This window comes from Cnephaeus nilssonii, assembly GCF_951640355.1.
Source record: "Cnephaeus nilssonii genome assembly, chromosome: 1".
Classification (NCBI taxonomy): Eukaryota; Metazoa; Chordata; class Mammalia; order Chiroptera; family Vespertilionidae; genus Cnephaeus; species Cnephaeus nilssonii.
In genome coordinates this window covers 110,840,154-110,860,980 of record NC_137072.1, presented here as the reverse complement: position 1 = coordinate 110,860,980, position 20,827 = coordinate 110,840,154, and the positions used below count along the sequence as shown (strand labels likewise).

The 20,827-nt window shown below is 39.0% G+C and overlaps 1 protein-coding gene across 1 annotated transcript in view; it reads left to right on the top strand.

Annotated features, from left to right (window-relative positions):
• Window positions 1-18,892, top strand: part of C1QTNF7 (C1q and TNF related 7) — a 94,942-nt gene extending 76,050 nt beyond the window's left edge. The window contains exons 2-3 of the mRNA XM_079793311.1: window positions 11,746-11,991; window positions 18,027-18,892. Coding sequence (XP_079649437.1) covers window positions 11,746-11,991; window positions 18,027-18,658 — 878 coding nt within the window. The 3' untranslated portion in view covers window positions 18,659-18,892. The remainder of the gene's footprint in view (window positions 1-11,745; window positions 11,992-18,026) is intronic.
• Window positions 18,893-20,827: the final 1,935 nt, after the last annotated feature.

The window sequence follows — 20,827 nt, the reverse complement described above, 5'->3', positions numbered from 1 at the left end:
AAGGTAGGGGCCAGTGGAAGAGGGCATCAAGGGGGATAAATGGTGATGGACAGAGACTTGTCTTGGGGTGGTTAACACACAATACAGTGTACAGATGATGTATTGTAGAACTGTACACCTGAAACCTGTATAATGTTGTTAACTGGTGTCACCCCAATACATTCAATTAAAAAAAGATTCTTCCATGTTGTAGTCTGTGTGAAAATTTTGTTCCTTTTGACGGTGTAGTAATATCCCATTGTATGCATGTACCATATTTTGTTTATCCATTCATTTGTTGATAGATACCTGGGTTGCTTTCAGCTTTTGGCTGTTGTGAAAAGCGCTGCTGTGAATATTGTTGTTCAAATATCTTTTTGAGTCCCTGTTTTCACTTCTTTTGGGTAAACACCCAGAAGTGGAATTTCTGAATGTTATGGTAATTCTGTGTGAAATTTTTGGAGGAATTGTCATACTGTTTTTGCATAGCAGCTGCACCATTGTACATTTCTCACAACTACAGGGTCTTTTTTCTAGTTTTACTGAAATATAATTGACATATAACATTGTGTAAGTGTAAGGGGTACAATGTGAAGATTTGATACACAGTCACTTGTGGAATTATAATCCTGGTTCTTGTGAAATGATTTCCACAATCAGATTAATTAACACTTTCATCCACCCCCCTAATTATCATTTTGTGTATATAGTGGCAACACTTAAGATTTACTCTCAGTAATTTTCAAGTATATACTACAGTATTGTTAATTATAGACACCATGCTGTTCATTAGATCCCCAAAACAGATTCATCTTATAACTGGAAGTTTGACCATTTGACCAATATCTCCCCCTTCCTCCCACTCTCCAGCCCCTGAAAACCACCATTTTACTTTCTGTGTTTATGAGTTCATCTTTTTAGATTCCACATATAAGTGATATAATACAGTATTTGTCTTTCCGTCTGATTCATTTCACTTAGTATAATGCCTCCAAGGCTCATCTATTTTGTCACAAATGACAGGATTTTCTTCTTTTTATGACTGACTAGTATTCCTCTGTATGTATACACCACATTTTCTTTATCCATTCATCTGTCAATAGACACTCAGATTGTTTCCACATCTGGGCTATTGTGAATAATGCTGCTATGAATATGGAAGTACAGATATCTCTTCAATATTTTGTTTTCATTTCCTTTGGACATATAACCAGAAGTGGAATGGCTGGGTCATGTGGTGGTTCTATTTTTAATGTTTTGAGTTGTTTTTGAGTTGTTATACTGTTTTCCATAGTGGCTGCACTAGTGCACAAGGGTTCGCATGTCTCCACAGCCTCACCAATACTCCTTATCTCTTTTTGATAATACCCATTCTGATAGGTGCGAGGTGCTATCACACTGTGGTTTTTATCTGCATTTCCCTGATAATTAGTGATGTTGAGCATCTTTTCATGTGCTTGTTGGCAGTTTGTATGTCTTCTTTGGGACAATGTCTATTCAGATATTTTGCCCATTTTCCATCAGATTATTTGGGGTGTTTTTGCTATTGAGTTATATGAGTTCCTTATATATTTTGGATATTAATGCCCTACCTATACATGGTTTGCAAATATTTTCTCCCATTATATATGTTCCCTTTTCATTTTGTTGATTGTTTCTTTTGCTTTGCAGGAACTTTTTAGTATGCTGTAGTCCACTTGTTTATTTTGCTTTGGTGGCTGTGCTTTTCTTTTTTTCTTTTTTTAAATATATTTTTTTGAATTTTTACAGAGAGGAAGAGAGAGGGATAGAGAGTTAGAAACATCGATGAGAGAGAAACATCGATCAGCTGCCTCTTGCACACCCCCTACTGGGGATGTGCCCGCAACCAAGGTACATGCCCTTGACTGGAATCGAACCTGGGACCCTTGAGTCCGCAGGCCGACGCTCTATCCACTGAGTCAAACCGGTTTCGGCTGGTGGCTGTGCTTTTCATGTCATATTTTTAAAAAAAAAATTTTGTTGCCAAAACCAATGTCAAGGATTTTTTTCCTCTTTTCATATATAGGTTTTACAGTTTTGCGTCTTACATTTAAGTTTTTAATCCATTTCTAGTTAATTTTTGAGTGGTATAAATGAGGGGTCCAATTTCATTCTTCTGCATATGAATATCGCTTTCCCACCACTTTTTACTGAAGAGACTATTTTTTCCCATGGACTATTCTTGGCTCCCTTGTCAAATATGGGTTGACTGTACCTGCATGGATTTGTTTTATTTTTTAAATAAAGGGAAAAATACTATTTACAAAGGGATCTCGATCTGTGCAAACATTTTCTAGAAGTTCAATTTTTACACTGAACTATTCAGTATTTCTCCAGGTGTTTCCCATGGCTAGTTTAGCAAGAATAAAGTATTTCATCACTAAAAATATATTTACAAAATACTGTATACTACATCCCTGCCTTACAGATTCAAAACACACATAAACATGAAGGTTCTTAAATCTACAGTTCCATAAAGTAATTTTTTCAGTATGTGTTTGAAATCTAAAAACTTATTACTTTGTAATCCCTACAGAAATATAGAATAGATGGTCATTTACAATTCACATCAAGGACAGATCTGTTCAAGAATACCAATATCTCCAGAGCTTTGATTTTCTAACTCCAAAGAAGCATAATCGTTGGCAAAATACATGTTAGCACACATTCTATAAATTTGCATAATTCAATGCAATCCTTCAAAGCATTCTGTATGAGAAGTGACTGCTAATGTGTATAAGGATTCTTTTTGAGGTCTTCAAAATGTTAAAAAATTAGGTTGTGATGTACATTGATCTGTATACTTTAAGTTGGTTAATTTTACACTGTGTAAATTAAGTCTCAATAAAGCTTTTTAAAAATATTGTAATCTTTATAAAGCCATGACACATAGGTCATTCCCAGCCAAAATAACCAATTCATTGCAAACCAGTGGGGCATTGGGTGAAGAATAAATTATTCAATATAGAGTGTCCCCAAAAAAAGTATACACACACTTTGAATAATTATAAAGGCAGTGTTTATTAAAATACATTTAATTTTCAAAATTGAGCTCTCAGCTGTTAAAGTGTGTATACATTTTGAGGGGACACCCTGAATAAGTTGTTGAAATCTAAAATTGAATCACCATCTTACACATTTTGTCAGAAAAATTCTGATGGGTCAAATTTAAATGTGAACAAATGAAACAATAAAAGAACTGAAAGAAAAGGGGGAGGATTCTCTTTGTTATCTTGAAATAAGGAAGGTCTTTTAAACACAATAAATTGAACCTCAAAAATGTGTTTTTATGAAAAAAAGTATTTTTAAAAATACATAAACAAAATAAAAAGGCAAACTGGGAAAAGCTGTTAATTGCCATAAACCATGTATAAAAAATATAAATATACAGAGATATTCTTTGCACTGTCCTATATAATAAAAGGCTCATATGCAAATCGACTGAATGGAAGAATGACCAGTCTCTATGACATGCACTGACACTCAACACAGGAGCTGCTCCCTGGTGGTCAGTGCGCTCCCACAGGAGGAGCGCCGCTCAGCCAGAAGCCAGGCTGATGGCAGCACTAAGGATGTCCAACTGCCAGCTTAGGCCCACTCCCCACGGGCCTAAGCCATCAGTCAGACATCTCCTGAGGGCTCTCAGATTTGAGAGGGTGCTGGCTGGGCTGAGGGGAACCCCCCCCCCCCAGTGCACGAATTTTGTGCACTGGGCCTCTAGTTTTTAATAATAGTACAAGAATGAATATATCCCAAATATCTATCAATATAAGACTGGGTAAATGTGATACATCCATATGATGGATAGGCTACAGCCACTAAAAAAAAGAAAAAAAATTTAGGCAACTCTATATACACTGATAACAAAATGATCTCCACATTATGTGAAAAAGCAAAGTGCAGAAAGTTGCATACGGGATGCCAACATGGGGAAGGAGGACACACAAGAAACTAGCAACAGTGGTTGCCTCTAGAAGAGGAATCTGCATGTCTGGGAGGCTGGGAGGAAGGAGAAATTTACCTTTCATTGCATACTCTATATTTTTTTTAATTTATGAATGTGCATGTTCTACCTATACAAACACACACACACACACACACACATATATATATGTGTGTGTGTGTATATATATATATATATATACATATATATATATATATATATATATATATATATATCCTACCTAATAAAATAGTAATATGCAAATTGACCGCACCTTCGCTACGCCCAAGCCACGCCCACCAGCCAAAGCCACACCCACCAGCCAATCAGGGCGAGTATGCAAATTACCCAACAAAGATGGCGGTTAATTTGCATACGCTGAGAGAGGGAGGAGTGAAGACTGAAGACAACTTAGAAGGAAGAGGGAGGAAAAGCGGAAAGCAAGGTGGCTGCCACAGGGAAAGCCCGGGCGGGGCGGGGCGGAGCGGGGTGGAATGGGGCGGAGCGGGGCGAGTGGCAGTGGCGAGCGGGTGCAGGCGCGGTGGCTGCAAAGGCGGCGGCAGCGGCTGCGCATGCGGCCGCAACAGCCGCTTGCAGGATTTTCCTGCAAATGGGCTACTAGTATATATATATATATTTAAAATATTTTTAAATATGTGTGTATACATATATATATACAGTATGTGTGTGTGTGTATATATATATTTTTTTAATATTTTTAAATGCTCTAGACTATGAAAAATTAAAACAACATAGACTTCAAGATTATTTCTCTAAATGCTCTCTCTCCTCCTTCTCTTGTGATATTGTCAAATTCCATTCTGTCTAGTTGTTTTGTATTTTGTTTGTTTTTCACAAAAGTTACATCTTCCACAAAAAATATATATTCTCCTCTGCCCCCATCCTGAGCTGAGGTTTATGCCAAACACTGTTCTAAATGTTTGGAGACATCAATGACTCAAAGATCCTGCCCTCACAGAGCTTACATTCTAGCAGATAAAGATATATAATATAAAAAAGAACAATAAAGATAAGAATAATCTAGAGAGTTAAAGGGTGATAAGTACCATAGGGGGGAAAAATCAGCAGAGGAGAAAATATGGTGACTGGCAAGAAGGTAGGGAGGGAGAGAGTGTGAGAAAGTGAGGGAGTGATAGAGGAGTGTGTGGACATGTGTGGTGTGTGTGTGTGTGTGTGTGTGTGTGTGTGAGAGAGCTAGGGACAATTGGATCCTGCAGGTCTTCCAAGGGGCTGCTAAACTGGGCAGTCATAGATGGTGAAACCCCGCTGCCACCATGGACACTCCGGGAGTGGCCAGCGTGGGCACAGAGACCATGCCATCTTGAAAAATAGAACTGCTTGAGACTAGGATCCTAGCTTCAACACCACCCAATCTGGTCTCAGACGCAAACCGGGACCCTATAGCCACTAGGGACAAAGACCTGCAACAACAGCTGCAGACTCACAGACACCAAGAATCCAGATATCCCAGCCACAGATTTATGTGAGTCACAGAGCCCATCCCCCTCCCTGCAGGCTCCATGCAGCACCATAGGAACTGCTAGACCCACTCCAAGCAAGCAGGCCTCCTGCCCACACAGGGTGGCTCCGCTACCTGAATTTGAGCCGGGATATGCAGATACTGGGAGGCTGTTTCCCACAGCGCGCACTCCCATGACCAGACCCCATGCCCACACAGGGCAGCTCCGCTACCTGAATGTGAGCCTGGGCAAGTGTACACGGAAGTCTGTTTTCTGCAGCACAGGAGTGGACCTCCTGCCGACCCAGGGCAGCTGTATAACCTGGTCCCCCAAGCAGACCAGGGACCCTGATTCTGCATGTGAGAGGCAGCACTGAGCACCAGTGAATTGACTCTGTTTCTCATCGCACGCTCCTGGGATCCCTGATTCCCAGTGCACACACACTAAGAACCAGTGACTCCAATTCTTGGTGCATGTGCACACAGGAACCCAGATTCTCAGCGTGAGGCTGCACCAAGCAACAGGGACTCTGATACTCAACTCTCGGTGGGGGAACATGGGGACTCTGACACCTGGCATGCACTATGGGACTCTGCTTTTCAGCACATGCCAGCAGGGTCTCTTTTTCAGCACGGTGCAGGCGGGGTCCCTGATTCTAGGTGCACACACGAGGCCACACTGAGTGCTGGTGACTCTGATCCTGGGCGAGCATGATTCCACCAACCCTCGGCACACGTCTTGGTGTCAGAGCTCTTCAGTGACACTTGGGTGATGCAAAACTCCCACTACACATGGCCCAAGCCTCCGCAACTCGGTGTTTGAACCTTCTGGTGATAGTTAGAATGGGGAGACAACAAAACAATCCCCAGAGGAAAGAAAAAGAGGAATCACCAAGAAAGGAAATAAGTGAAACGGAGGCATGCAGCATGATGGAAAAAGAATTCAGAGTAATGGTTGTATAGTTCATACACCGGATGGACAAGAAAATCAACAACCTATGCAAAAATTGGGAAGAAATCAAAAGTAATATTGCTATAATCAAAAACACCATGGAAGGTTTCAACAGTAGACTAGAAGAAGTACAGGACTGAATTAGTGAGTTAGAAGATAAAGTAGAGAAACAAGCCCAAGTAGTAGACTAGAAGAAGTACAGGACTGAATTAGTGAGTTAGAAGATAAAGTAGAGAAACAAGCAACTGGAGAAAAAATAAAATAAAAAGCAGGAGGAGAGCTTAAGGGAGCTTTGGGACAACACAAAACGAAGTACCATACGTATAAAGGGCTGCCAGAAAGACAAGAAGAGCAGCAAGGATTAGAAAATCTATTTGAAGAAATAATGACAGAAAACTTCCTTGATATGGGGAATAAAATATTTACACAAGTACAGAGAGTCCAAAACAAGATGAGTCCCAAAATACCCACACCAAGACATGTCATAATTACAATGGCAAATGTTAACAACAAAGAGAGAATCTTAAAGGCTGCAAGAGAGAGACAGAGAGTTACCTATGAAGGATACCCCATCAGATTATTAAATGATTTCTCAACAGAAACACATCAAGCTAGAAGGGAATGGAAGTAGGTATACAAAGTGATGCAAAGCAAAGGACTGAATCCAAGAATACTCTATCCAGCAAGACTATCAATCAAAATTGAAGAGAAAATCAGGAGCTTTGCAGACAAAAAAAGGCTAAGGGAGTTTATCACTACCAAGCCAGCAGTGTAAGAAATGCTAAAGGAAATGCTATAAAAAGAAGAAATAGAAAGGGAGGAAGGAACATGGGCATAAAATACAGAAATGGCTACAAACAAGTACCTATCAATAATAACATTAAATGTAAATGGATTAAATGCTCCAATCAAAAGAAATTGAGTGACTGAATGGATAGGAAAACATGATATATATATATATATATATATATATATATATGCTGTCTACAGGAAACCCACCTCAGAACAAGGGACTCGCACAGACTGAAAGTGAAGGGATGGAAAAATATCTATCAAGCAAATGGAAATGAAAAAAAAATCTGGGGTAGCAATACTTATATCTGAGAAAAAAAACCTCAAAGTGAAAACCATAACAAGAGACAAGAAAGGCCACTTCATAATTCTAAAGGGATTGATACAACAAGAGGCTATAACTCGGTAAATATTTATGCACCCAATGCAGGCGCACCCAAATAATAAAAAAAACTTCTGGAAAATATCAGGGGAGAGATTGACAGCAACACAATCATAGTAGGAGACTTTAATACCCCATTACCATCACTGGATAAATCCTCTAGAAAAAAAATTAGCAAAGAAACATCAATCCTAAATGACTCACTAGATCAGATGGACTTAATTGACATCTTTAGAACATTCCACCCCAAAATTACAGAATATACATTCTTCTCAAGTGCACATGGGACATTTTCAAAGATAGACCACATATTGGGACACAGGCAAAGTCTCTCCAAAGTCAAGAGGATTGAAATCATATCAAGCATCTTCTCAGATCACAATGGCATAAAATTAGAAATCAACTACAATAAAAACAATCACAAAAATTCAAACACTTGGAGGCTGAATAGCATACTATTAAACAGTGAGTGGGTTACTAAAGAGATCAAAGAAGAAATAATAAACATCCTGGAAACAAACGACAATGAAAACACAACAATCAAAAATCTTTGGGACACAGTGAAAGCAATCCTGAGAGGGAAGCTTATATCATTACAGGCCTACCTCAAAAAAAAAAAACACAAGAAAAACTGGTAATAAACCATCTAACTCTGCAACTTGAAAAATTAGAAAGAGAGAAACAAGAAAAGCCCAGTGTGAGCAGAAGGAAGAAAATAATAAAGATCAGAGCAGAAATAAATTTAAAAAAAAAGAAAATAATAAAGATCAGAGCAGATCAGACAAAAAAAAAAAAAATCAGTGCAACCAAGAGTTGGTTCTTTGAAAGGATAAACAAGATTGATGAACCTCTAGCCAGGCTCACCAAGAAGCAAAGAGAGAGGACCCAAATAAACAAAATCATAAACAAAAGAGGTGAAATAACAACAGACCCCACAGAAATACAAAGAATCGTAAAGAAAATACTATGAGCAACTCTACTCCAATAAACTGGTCAACCTAGAAGAAATGGATATATTCCTAAAAAATATATTCCTAAAAAAAATGGGGAGGTCAGGGGGAGGTCAATGGGGGGGAAAAGGGAGAAATATGTACTACTATTTGTAATACCTTAAACAATAAAATAATAAAATAAAATATTTTTAAAAATCAGCAGAATGAGGGAGGATTAGGAAGTATGTTTCAATGTTCAATAAGGTGGTAAGAGTTGGCTTTCATGAGAGGGTGGTGTTTCAGCAAAAACTGGAAGAAGGATATGAGAGAGTGAGACATGCCTGAACAGAGTTCTGGACAGAGAGAAAGGATAGTGTATAGACCCTAAGGTAAAACATTACTAGTGTCTTTGAGGAACACCAAGATATTCAATGTGACTAGAGCTGAGAAAGTGGGAAGAATAGAAGGTGAATTCAGGGAAGAAGGAGGCTTGGTGCCCAGCCAAGGAGGGCCTTGTAGATCATCTTCCATGAGGCTTTTGACTTTTAAGTGAAATAAAGAACCATTACAGGGTGATGCCACTGTCACTTCCCATTATAATCCACACCCCTTTATCATCCTGATGCACTGAGTCCCAAAACTCAACTAGTCACTCACAACCAGGCCACCATCACATATCAGGCATCACAACCTATTGTTCCTCAATTCTGTTGAGGACTGTTGATGGGTTATCATTTTGAGTGCCTTTCAAAACATCTAGCTGTGGATGCTTCCAGCATTTAGACTATTGTCCAGAAAATATCCCAGTGACTTATCTGTGAAAGCAAACCATTTGTTTGAGCACCCTGTGGCCTGGCTATTGGAAATAGTAATACCCTTTCTTTCAAGTACTTCTAAAATTTCTTTCTCTATCCACCATAACCTAGACCTTCACCACACACGTCTTCACAGACTGGCCCCTGACTTGTGTTTTCAGCCTCTTCGGCTGAGTTTCTGAGATGCCCTTGCCCAGAGCAACTTCTCTCCAGATAATGTCAAGCCCCTCTTAGAAGCAGCTCCTGGCCTGAGCTACAGAATCCCATCAATATCTGATTGAAAGCCTTTTAAAATCCCTTCGAAAGCCTCCTCTGATCAGGTTTTTAGAAGGAAGAAGAACTAGCAATGCAATTATTGCATCTTGTTTTAATTGTGGCAGGGGGTGTGGTTAGAAGGACCTTTTCATTTCCTTCATCTGAGGCGCATTTGAAAAGGCTGTATTTTTATCAGATCCGCTAGACTCTTTAGAAAATGCCTTAATCCCAGTTTAGCCACAGGATCAGTAATTTTGAGTTTGTGCCATGTGACCAATCAAGCAGACAGAACATGGCAAAGATATTCTCCTTGAGTCTGAGAGGGAGGGCCCACTGGTAATATGGAGATTTGGAGAAGGATACAGAGCCTATATTTGGACACGTTGCTTCAGTTTTTCACTAATAATATTTCTAGGAATTAGATCTGTTCCAAACCACATGTGCACACTGTTTTTCTCGGTTTGTCATTCCTATGCTCTGGCAAATTTCTGGGTCTGATTCCAAGATGTTGCAATTTCCCCATGGGTACCATAAAAATGGTATAGTGTGCCTGGTTAATTTTCCGATGCCACGATCAAAAAAACAAAGGAATTTTATCTGATTGCTTTTCTCACATTGTATAATATTTTCCTTTGTGCAAGTATATATTAGGCATCTATATCAAGCATTGTACAAATTTCCTATTAAAGTAGATGTCCAACTATCTAAAAACTATTCATTCATGAGGCCCCAGAAGGACATGCATACATTCTCCCATCCAAGACACTGCTGATGCTAAAGGCCATTTAGCCTAAGAAATCAGGTGTCCCCAGCCTACACCACCCACCCTTCAGCCCATATGCCAAATGTCATGATAATAAATGATCCATCATTCTCAGCTGCCAGCCTTGTGGAGGGCAAAACCAAGTTCTATCTGGTCATAGCTCCAGACCTATTGCCTGCACCGCTCTGAGCGTGTGGCACTAGGCAAGAAAACTTTGATTTCACTCTCGGCTCTTTAATTGTGTCTTTAATTGTGCTGACAGCTTAAATGGGACACCACGGCATCATATCCTGCAGATTTTAAATTAAAGTTTGAGACCCCCTCTGGACATGCAGAGTACTTAAATTAACACTAATTGGCATTACACATGATTATTTGGTGAAAAACGTGGTTTTCCTAAAAAGAACACTTCCTTTCTCCTGCTTTACAAAGCCCAGAAATTCTAAGAAAACAACCAGGGATGCATGCAAAGATTCTATATAAGGGTCCTAGCATGGTGTTTACATTGGCAGAAACCTGGAAACAAACGTCTATCGTGGGGAATTCTGTACATAAAGGGTAATAGAGACAAATCCAACAATTTGTTTAATGTTATAAATAATTGTTCACATGGGAAGATGCTTGTGATAAATTGTTAAGTGGAAAAAAGTTGAAGAATTGCAGGAATGATATGATATCACTTTTCTCTATGGCTTAGAAAAAAGACTGGAAGGATACCGATATCAAAATGTAAATAATTATCTTTGGGTGCTGAAAATAACGTTCACATTTATATTATTCATTTGTATCTCTAATTTTCAAAAAAATGCATTACTTCGGCAAAAGGAAATCATTATTTAGCAAAGTCTATCATTGATCCCTGCAGAAAATATGCAACAAAGGGATTTATTTTGAAATTTTTATTTTTTATATATTTGTTAATTTTTTAAACAAATTGTCCCTTTCCTTTTGGAGGGTAGTTTATTTTATTTTTGTGTTTATCCTCACCTGAGGATATTTTTCCATTGATTTTCAGAGAGTGGAAGGGAGGGGGAGAGACCGAGAGAGAGAAGCATCGATGTGAGAGAGACACATCATTTGGTTGCCTCCCACATATGCCCCGACCCAAGGTACGTGCCTTGACCAGAATCAAACGTGGGACCCTTCAGTCCTTGGGCCAAGGCTCTATCCACTGAGCCAAACAGGCTAGGGCTATTTTGAAATTTTGAAATCAATCCTTCATCTCCACCAATCCTGCATAGTACACTGAGAATTCTCTATTAGTAATGAGTGGATAGTTTCTAATGAAATTATGAGGATGAACAATGTGTTTTTATAATCATGGAAAGTTGAGCACTGAAGTAACGTGTTGCAAATGCCCATTCTCATGTTTCATTACACCCAAAGCCCCACCTGAGAGGGTGCCTTTATGTCTGTGTGTTTTTCTTGCAGAGCCAAAGATGTTTGTCTTGCTCTATGTTACAAGTTTTGCCATTTGTGTAAGTGGACAACCTCGAGGTAATCAGTTCAAAGGAGAGAGCTACTCCCCAAGATATATCTGTAGCATACCTGGCTTACCTGGACCTCCAGGCCCTCCTGGAGCAAGTGGCTCCCCTGGACCCCACGGTCGGATCGGCCTTCCAGGACGAGATGGGAGAGACGGCAGGAAAGGAGAGAAAGGCGAAAAGGGGGCTGCAGGTAATGAATGATGAGGCTCCGAAAAGCCCCCCTCCTTCACCCTCCCTGAAAAATACTCCCTTTCTTTGTTGCTTTCTCTAAATCCCTCCTCTACTTCACCTTCATCGTTCATAACAATTTATTGCCTGTTGACTATGCTTCAGATGGTGATCTTGACTCTATGTGCATTCTCGTTTTATTGTAATGACAACTCTTTCAGGGGGAAGTCATCACATTTTATAGGTGGGAACACTGAGCAATGCCACAATCAAATGAATTACTAGTGATGGAAGAGCAGAGCTGGATCCCAACATCAGGTGCCTATGACCACTGGGGCTGGTACATCCAGCAGGCAAGGCCTGCATGCAAGAGGGTGCGATGGATGGACAGACAGATGGACAGGAGGGGGTGTGAAGCAGAGGCAGAATTAGGAGCCAAAAGCCTGCTGCTTCCTGCTCTGCACTAATATCCTGAACATAAAGAGGTTCCAGAGGGTTTTTTCCAAAGATGAAATGACAATAGTAACATGTAGCCTGCATTTCCTGGTTTATCACTCTGCCACCTGTCCTGTAAAAACGAGAAAAAAATAGGTTTCTTATAGCTCTTTATAGCAACACAATATCCCCTAGTCTTTCAGTAATTTTCACTTTTTCCCCCAAAATAAGTTGCCCCAGGAAGCTTGCCAGATTTGCCAGCCCTTCAGAGTAAAATGGATTAAGATTCTAGAGAGGCCGTGTTTACCCAAAGAGAGGAAGTGATTTGAAATCAATCTTTGAAAACACATTTCTGAGTGCAAAAGTTGGGACAAAAGATGGGCACAAAATGTCAGTCGATCTAAGAAGTGTGTCTCTCTCTAGTCATTGCACCTCATTTAGTGCTGTTATATGAAACAATATAATATATATGCAAATTATTGGCTAATTATTCATTTCTGAATTTGTCATGCAGAAAATATTTGGCAAATCAGTAGCTACCAAATGCATGAGTATTGTCCAATATTCAGTAGAGAATCTTTAGGTGAAAGTGCAACATCAGATAAAGAACCATTAATTGGGAGCTTCAACCTTATATTTCAAACCTTTTCATACAACAGCATGATACAACTTTCTATGTCATGATCATGAATGTCCTTAGTAACACAAAGATCATAGTTATTACCAACACTTTTAGTTTGCTATGCCTGGAAGCAGTAATGTAGTGATTACACAAACATCCATTGGAGTCAGAAAGACTTAGGTTGAAATCTTGGCTCCTTCCGTTACTGTTTAGTATCATTGGGCAAATAGCCTCTTTGAGCCTCAGTGTTCTAATTTGTAAATAGGGGGTAGTAAGGGTGATTGTGAAGATTAAGGACAATAATACCTGTAAAACATGCAATAGAGTAAGTGCCATATGGTAAGCACACAGGAAATGTTAGCTGCTATTACATGTGACATTGTGATCTGCAAATATGAGTCATAACTAAGTTCGTGAATATCCAAAGCTACATAATTAACTAGAAATGAGTGATCTGTCTTACAAGCTAGTTCTAGTGTTATTTAAAGATGTTTATGGATATACATTCAGATTAAATCAAATGCTCATGATTGCTCTAATTTTAACCATGCATGCGGCCAGCTACACCCCCGTATTCATCAATCCATTTGCTCATCCAGCCACTCATGCATTATTCACTCTACAAGTTTTTTGCACACCTATTGCTACCCAGGATTGTTCTAGACCAGTGTTTCATAACCTCCACCCTCATGACATTTGGGGCTGAATAATTATTTACTGTGGATGACTATCCTGTGCATTGTACGACTTTCAGCAGGTTCCCAGTGCATACTAGGGTCACCCCTACAATTGTGATAACCAAAAGTGTCTCCAGACATTCCCAGAGCTCCCTTGGTGGGTGATGCGAAATTGCTCCTCATTGAAAACATAGTTTCAGACACAGAGAACACAAACTTGAATAAGACGTTGTCCTTGACTCAATAAGCAAACCTTTGGGTATGGGAGTCTAATATGGAAAAACGCAATCACAATACCAGGTGGGGCAAAAGTAGGTTTACAGTTGTTTGTATAGAAAATAATGTAATAATTAAAACATAATAACACAAGAATAAACTATGTTTTGCATACTCACAAATGTAAACCTACTTTTACCCCAACCTGTATGTCATCATCATCATCATCATAACCATTTACTAAGAACTTACTATACCTATGTATAAGAAATTTTACATTTAATACTTACTGTCCACCATAACCCTATTAGCAATTATTGTAATCAGCAATAACAATGTTACAAATGGGAGAAAATGGAGATTTAAAAATAAAATGACTTTCCCAACCTGAGATTATTAAATCCAGTATATACATGTCCAGTATCCATATGGCAGCTAAGAGAAAAAGTAAGAACACCTTTGTGATCAATGAAGAGGAGCACACCTCACTGACAAACAGCAGGAACAGAACCCTGGGGCTTTGGGGACATGTTTTCAATATGGCTGAATAGGACATAGCACATCTGGGAGCTTCTCTTCCCTCTTCCCACTTAGTGACACCACGAAGGCCTTCTCATTCATGTGCCCTTGGTGATCATCCCCACAACATTTACCCCAACCAAGTGCATGCAGAATCAAGCATAGTTTTGGTCCAATTTCCCCATCCTAAATTACAAGTACAGAGCTCATTATACTGAATTATACATTTTCTGCTGAAATATTTGTCTCCTTCACTGGTCGATAGCAATTACTGTTGTCTCATATTATTAACATTTAATTTAATCTGAATGCACATCCACATAAATATCTTCAAATAACACTAGACACCCCCCATGAAATAGATAATTCTGGTTTATTTATGGTTTTGGATATTCATGGACTTAGCTAAGACCCATATTTGCAGATCACAATATAATATGTAATAACAGCTACCTTGAAGGTGGAGCAGGTGTCATTCATGTCAAGGTCTCACTTAGCCCCTAGTACAGCGCTTGGCATGTAATGATGGTCAATCAACATTAGATGGTTCAGGTGGATGCATGCATGCATAAATCTATGGATACGTGGGTGGGTGGGTGGGTGGGTGGGTGGGTGGATGGATGGATGGATGGATGGATGGATGGATGGATGGAAGAAAGAAAGAAATGGTACTGAAAAAAATATTTGTAAGCCCATATCATGGAGAGTTGAAAAGAAATCCTTTCTCTCTAAGCTTTAGTACTTAAGCATAGATAATAATTACTCCATAATTCTCTTCTCTATACAGTCATATATCTTCCTGAATAGGGAGAATGATCTATCCCTTCTTTCTCTTCTTCATTCATTGGTCCTTAGCCCAGGGGCAAATCTGTGATGTGATTATCTAACTCCCAGCTGTTGAGAATAGTAAACAACTACAGAAAATCCAAACATTGAAATTATGACAACCTTTTCATTGTAAAATTGTATCTTAGTATTATGGTTTGATCTCAAAGAATTTTCAATAGGATGAGACCTCAAGCAATCTAGTCCAACATCTTCATTTCAAGGTCTGGGAAACTAAAGTCAGAGAGATGAAGCCCCTTTGTCAAATTCACCTAATTCCTGGCTGAACTAGGGTTTTATCCCTGCTCTGCTCAGTCACTGTTTACTGCTTTTCCCACCAGATTTGGAGTGGATTTGGATCTAATTTCTTCATAGTACAAATGGAGCATTTGGAACTCAGACAAGAATTGACTTGCTCAAAGTCAAAAGAGGCAAAAGGATTTGAGTACATAATGAAATGTAATGGTCAAATTGTTACTGATGCCAAAATGTGTGTGTGTTTTAATTAATGCACCAAAAGTCACTGATGAAGACAACAAAAGTTGAGCTTCTATTGAACATAAAATAACAACTTAGAAGTTGTTGTCTTTGATTCCAAAGTTAATTTATTAACAAAATAATATTTATATTATACGTCTATCAAAAACAAGTAATCATTGAGAGTTCAAACTATTATAGCCTTATTTAAGAAACAAATACCAGATTGTGTTCTGGCTGGAGTCAGTGGAATTTCAATTTAAAAACAAATGTCACCCTGGCCAGTGTGGCTCAGTTGGTTGGAGCAGCATCCATACTGAAAGGTCACAGGTTTGATTCCTGGTCTGGCCACATGCCCAGGTTTCAGGTTTGATCCCAGATGGGGTGCAAATGGGGACAACAAATGGATGTTTCTCTTCTCTCTCTCTCTCTCTCTCTCTCTCTCTCTCTCTCTCTCTCTCTCTCTCTCTTTCTCCCTCTCCCTCTTGTTCTCCCTCTCCCTTCCTCTCTAAAATCAATAAAAACACATCCTAGGGTAAGAATTTGAAAAGAAAGAACCAAATGTCATCTACAGCTAGAGAACACTTCTATGATCAGTAATAATGCTAGTCTCAGTCACACAAAAAAAAAGTGCATTCATTATTAGCATCTTTTGAGCACCATAAATTGTCAAACAGTGTCTTTACAAAATATATAAACAAAATATTTGATGTTTTGAGAGTAAAGCTTTAATTCTTTTCAAATTTACATTATCCAGAATACTTTATTGCTAAATTTGCCAAATAACTGAAAAATGATCAAACTCATACACCAATGCATATGTAATATATTGAAATAAATGATATAAAGCACTATTGAGATAAAAAGGCTCAGCTTAATAGAAGTTCCTGAGAATAAATTACACAATATATCAACAATATATTTTCCCTGACTACAAAGTACATTACATATATCCAAATAATTTGGATATTTTTGAGAATGTATCATTACACAGGCACTTTTTATGGAATGGATTTGGCCATAAAATTGAATGACATTTTTTATGCTGTTAAGTCATTGCTATTACACATATGATTTAAAAATTAATTAGATGTTGCTTATCACTTTCAAGCCATGATCACTATTTCTCTGCATTTAGCTAATGGTTGATCTGTAGACAAAAAACATGGAGCAAACAGAAAATATTTCTCTATGGTGATTTTCAATTTGTTGAAATCTTTTCACAGCTGCTATGTCTTTTCTATATGTAAGGAGACCCAGAGAAATTAAGGGACTTGCCTAAAATGATATAGCCCTTAGCTGTAGAGCCAAACAGAATTTAGGAATCTTGTTCCAGCCCCAAAGGTGAGAGGCATTTTGATGAAGGGGAAGCATCAGTAGACTGAGACTTGGACTCCAGTCCTGGCCTTGCTTCATCTCTCTTGTGTTCAGTTTTCTCCTCCGTAAAAGACTTCCTGCACAGTGTGGCAGTCACTGTTGTTGGGTTATCGTAGCATAGTGAGTCCTCACTATGTGCCAGGAGCCCTTTACAATTCACACTCTAGCCACAGAAATGCTCAGGCTCCTGAGTCAGGCAGGCATGAGTTCAGGTTATAGCTCCGTCATTCACTAGTTCTATCTCCTTGAGCAAATGAACTTCTCCATGGCTTGGTTTCTTCATCTACGATGGAAGTAATAATAGTAATGCCTAGCTCATAAAACTGTTGCAAACCTTGAAGAAGATAATACATGTAAATAAAATGCTGTTTCTGATATATAGCAAATGTTCAATAAATGAGAGCTAATCTCATTTGATTAATTCCTTTTCATTTATTTATTTATTTATTTAGGGTTTTTTTTTTCCTGATTAATTCTTTTATTATTAATACTAATAGTAGGATGGGGCATGAGACAGAACTGCCTCTGGTTCTGTCTGCCCCCATGACCTCACTCTGGGAAATGATATCAACATCATTCTTCTTAAATTCCTTCTGTAGTAATGAGTACCTGTAATGTAACTAATTTAGTGACAGGCGATCCATCATCAGAATGGTAGTTAAATATGCTTAATTAATTCAGAATGAAATGATTTCTCACATAGGAAAATCTACTTGAAATTCTGATGAAATTTTTCTATTTCCATTGTAGTGATTCAGTGATATTAAAAAAGGAATTCATTGTTTAGTAGTACACAGTTGAAAGTTGTCTGAAAAGACAAATGTAGGGTATGCTGGGACTATGTGGGCATGCTTTTTGTCACTCTGTATTTAGAGGAACCGTTAATTAAAGTTTAAACTCTTTTTAAAGGTTTGAGGGGTAAGACTGGACCGCTGGGCCTTGCTGGAGAGAAAGGGGACCAAGGAGAAATGGGGAAGAAAGGACCCATGGGACCAGAGGGTGAGAAAGGAGAAGTCGGTCCAGCTGGGCCTGCTGGACCAAAGGGAGACAGAGGAGAGCAAGGGGACCCAGGGCTGCCTGGAGTTTGTAGATGTGGAAGCATCGTGCTCAAATCTGCCTTTTCTGTTGGCATCACCACCAGCTACCCAGAAGAGAGGCTACCGATCATATTTAACAAGGTCCTCTTCAATGAGGGAGAGCACTACAACCCTGCCACGGGGAAGTTCATCTGTGCTTTCCCGGGGATCTACTACTTTTCTTATGATATCACATTGGCAAATAAGCATCTGGCAATCGGGCTGGTGCACAACGGGCAGTACCGGATAAAGACCTTCGACGCCAACACAGGGAACCATGACGTGGCTTCAGGGTCCACGGTCATCTATCTGCAGCCGGAAGATGAAGTCTGGCTGGAGATCTTCTTCAATGACCAGAACGGCCTCTTCTCAGACCCGGGTTGGGCGGACAGCTTGTTTTCCGGATTTCTCCTGTACGTTGACACAGATTATCTAGATTCCATATCAGAAGACGACGAGCTGTGACCAGGACTGCTGACCAGCAGGTTCCAGAATCCTTGTGGGAGACACTTTGATTTCATCGAGGGGCCCTGGAAGGTGGAACACACAGCAATGCGATCCAAAGACTCCTGCTCTGATTCCAGAGTATTTACAGATAGCTCTAGCGACATTTGTTATTAAAACAAGATGATCCACCAAACTATTGAAACCACACCAAGATGAATGATATAAAACAATAACCCCAGATATGAATTCTCTTGAAAGCAGTGTTCATAAATATTTAAACAAATCCAAGACAATGTTAACAATTTTTTTTATTAAATTCCCTGAGTGATCAAACCAGACGGCAATGATAATGTCTCATTAAATCTTTATAAAATCACATTTTGGCCTGTTATTTAAAAGAATCATAACATCCCAGACAAAGTCTTTGATAATTCTCCAAATGCTATAGTTAGTCAGAAACCAAAGGTAAGTGATGCTGATGAATGTCAAGCAATTTAAAATGAAGTCATATTTTTCTTTTTTATTATTTCTTCCTACATGCTTGTATGGGAAACACAAAGTTTATTCTTGTATTATTATGTATTTATTAAGTATTGTATTCAAAAGTGGATACAACTGTAAACCTACTTTTGCCCCACCCTGTATATTTATTCAACAACTCTTTTATTTTTATCTTTATTGTTGAGAGTATTACAGATGTCACCCTCTTTCCCCCCCCATACCTCCCTCCACCCAGTTCCCGCCCCACCCCAGGCCTTCACCACCCTATTGTCTGTGTCCACAGGTAATGCATTTCTATCTATTTAAAAGCTAATATGCTAAGTGTCCTTCCCTCCATCCAGGTAATGACATCACGTAGCAACGCCCGGCTTCTTCTCCCAGGGACAACTAGCCTCCTTGCAGTTTCTTCAGCCCAGGAATACCTTAGCCAGGTGGAAATACTTTTCACTGTAACCAAATGTCTGTAAAACATTTTCCCGTGCCTCATCTCATTTGATCCTCACAGAAGTCCTGGAGTAGGTAGATAGAAGACTCGGTGGAATCCTTTTTTTTTTTTTTTCATTAGCCAGAAAAACGGAGATTTAGAAAGTTTAGAAACTTGTACCAACTGAAAAGAAGTAAGAAATATTGGACCTTGAAAATGACTTCAGGTTTTCTCACTGCACAGAATACTAGTATAGTCAAACACTGCTGCAGTTACTGGTTAATATTTTACCTTTTGTTCTCCCTGCATGATCTACAATAATAATCTGCTTTGATAGATACTTACTGCTGTGTTGCTGACAATTACCTGAGAGAGAAGTTAGGGTGCTTCACTGGGCTGGAAAGAGTTTAGCTACATCAGAAAGCAGGTCTCATGAAGCAAGTTGGTTCTATATCTATAAAAGGCTAAGTTGACTCGAGCATGCATGATACATAGAAAGCTCTCACTGGCGCCAATCACACGCATGTGTTTCCATCTATCATTGTTGATTGTGAATTTGGTTGACACTTCTATTATAGAGAAAGGGCAAATAGCAATATTAAAATATTTCTTCTAATTAATTTTCTTGCAATGAGCATGAATTCATGCACCGGGCCACTAGTATGAATATAAGAACATTGGTTAATCTCTTCCCGCACCCCCTCACCCCTTCCCTCTGAGATTCATCAGTCTGTTCCATGTTTCCATGTGTCTGATTCTATTTTATTCATCACTTTGTTTTGTTCATTAGATATCTTGTTTGTTTATTTTGATTTTTAGATTTAATTATTGATAGATATATATTTATTGCCATTTTATTGTTCATAATTTTTAGCTTTCTTCTTCTTCTTCCACCCCTTCTTCAACAACTCTTTAACTAAGCCTGTATAAAACAGATACTATGATGCTGGGTCAGATGTAATAACAAGTTCAGACAAAGTCCCTACCTTCATACAGGCTAGTGTGTGATGAATAAACTGTCACAATTCAGTGTGATGAGCACCAAGGCAAACAGACTGGCTCAATGGGAACCAGAAAACATGGAGAAACATTATGCATGCTTAGGTGTGTGTCTTTAAGTAGATGGGAGGTATGCAAAGAAAATAAGGAATTCAGTGGTGGCATTCTCCCCATTTCATCCTCAAAACACCATTGGTATTTGCAATCAGGAAGGGATGAAAAACCCAGAGAGAGAGGAGGCCTGGGAGGGGTACTGGCAAAAA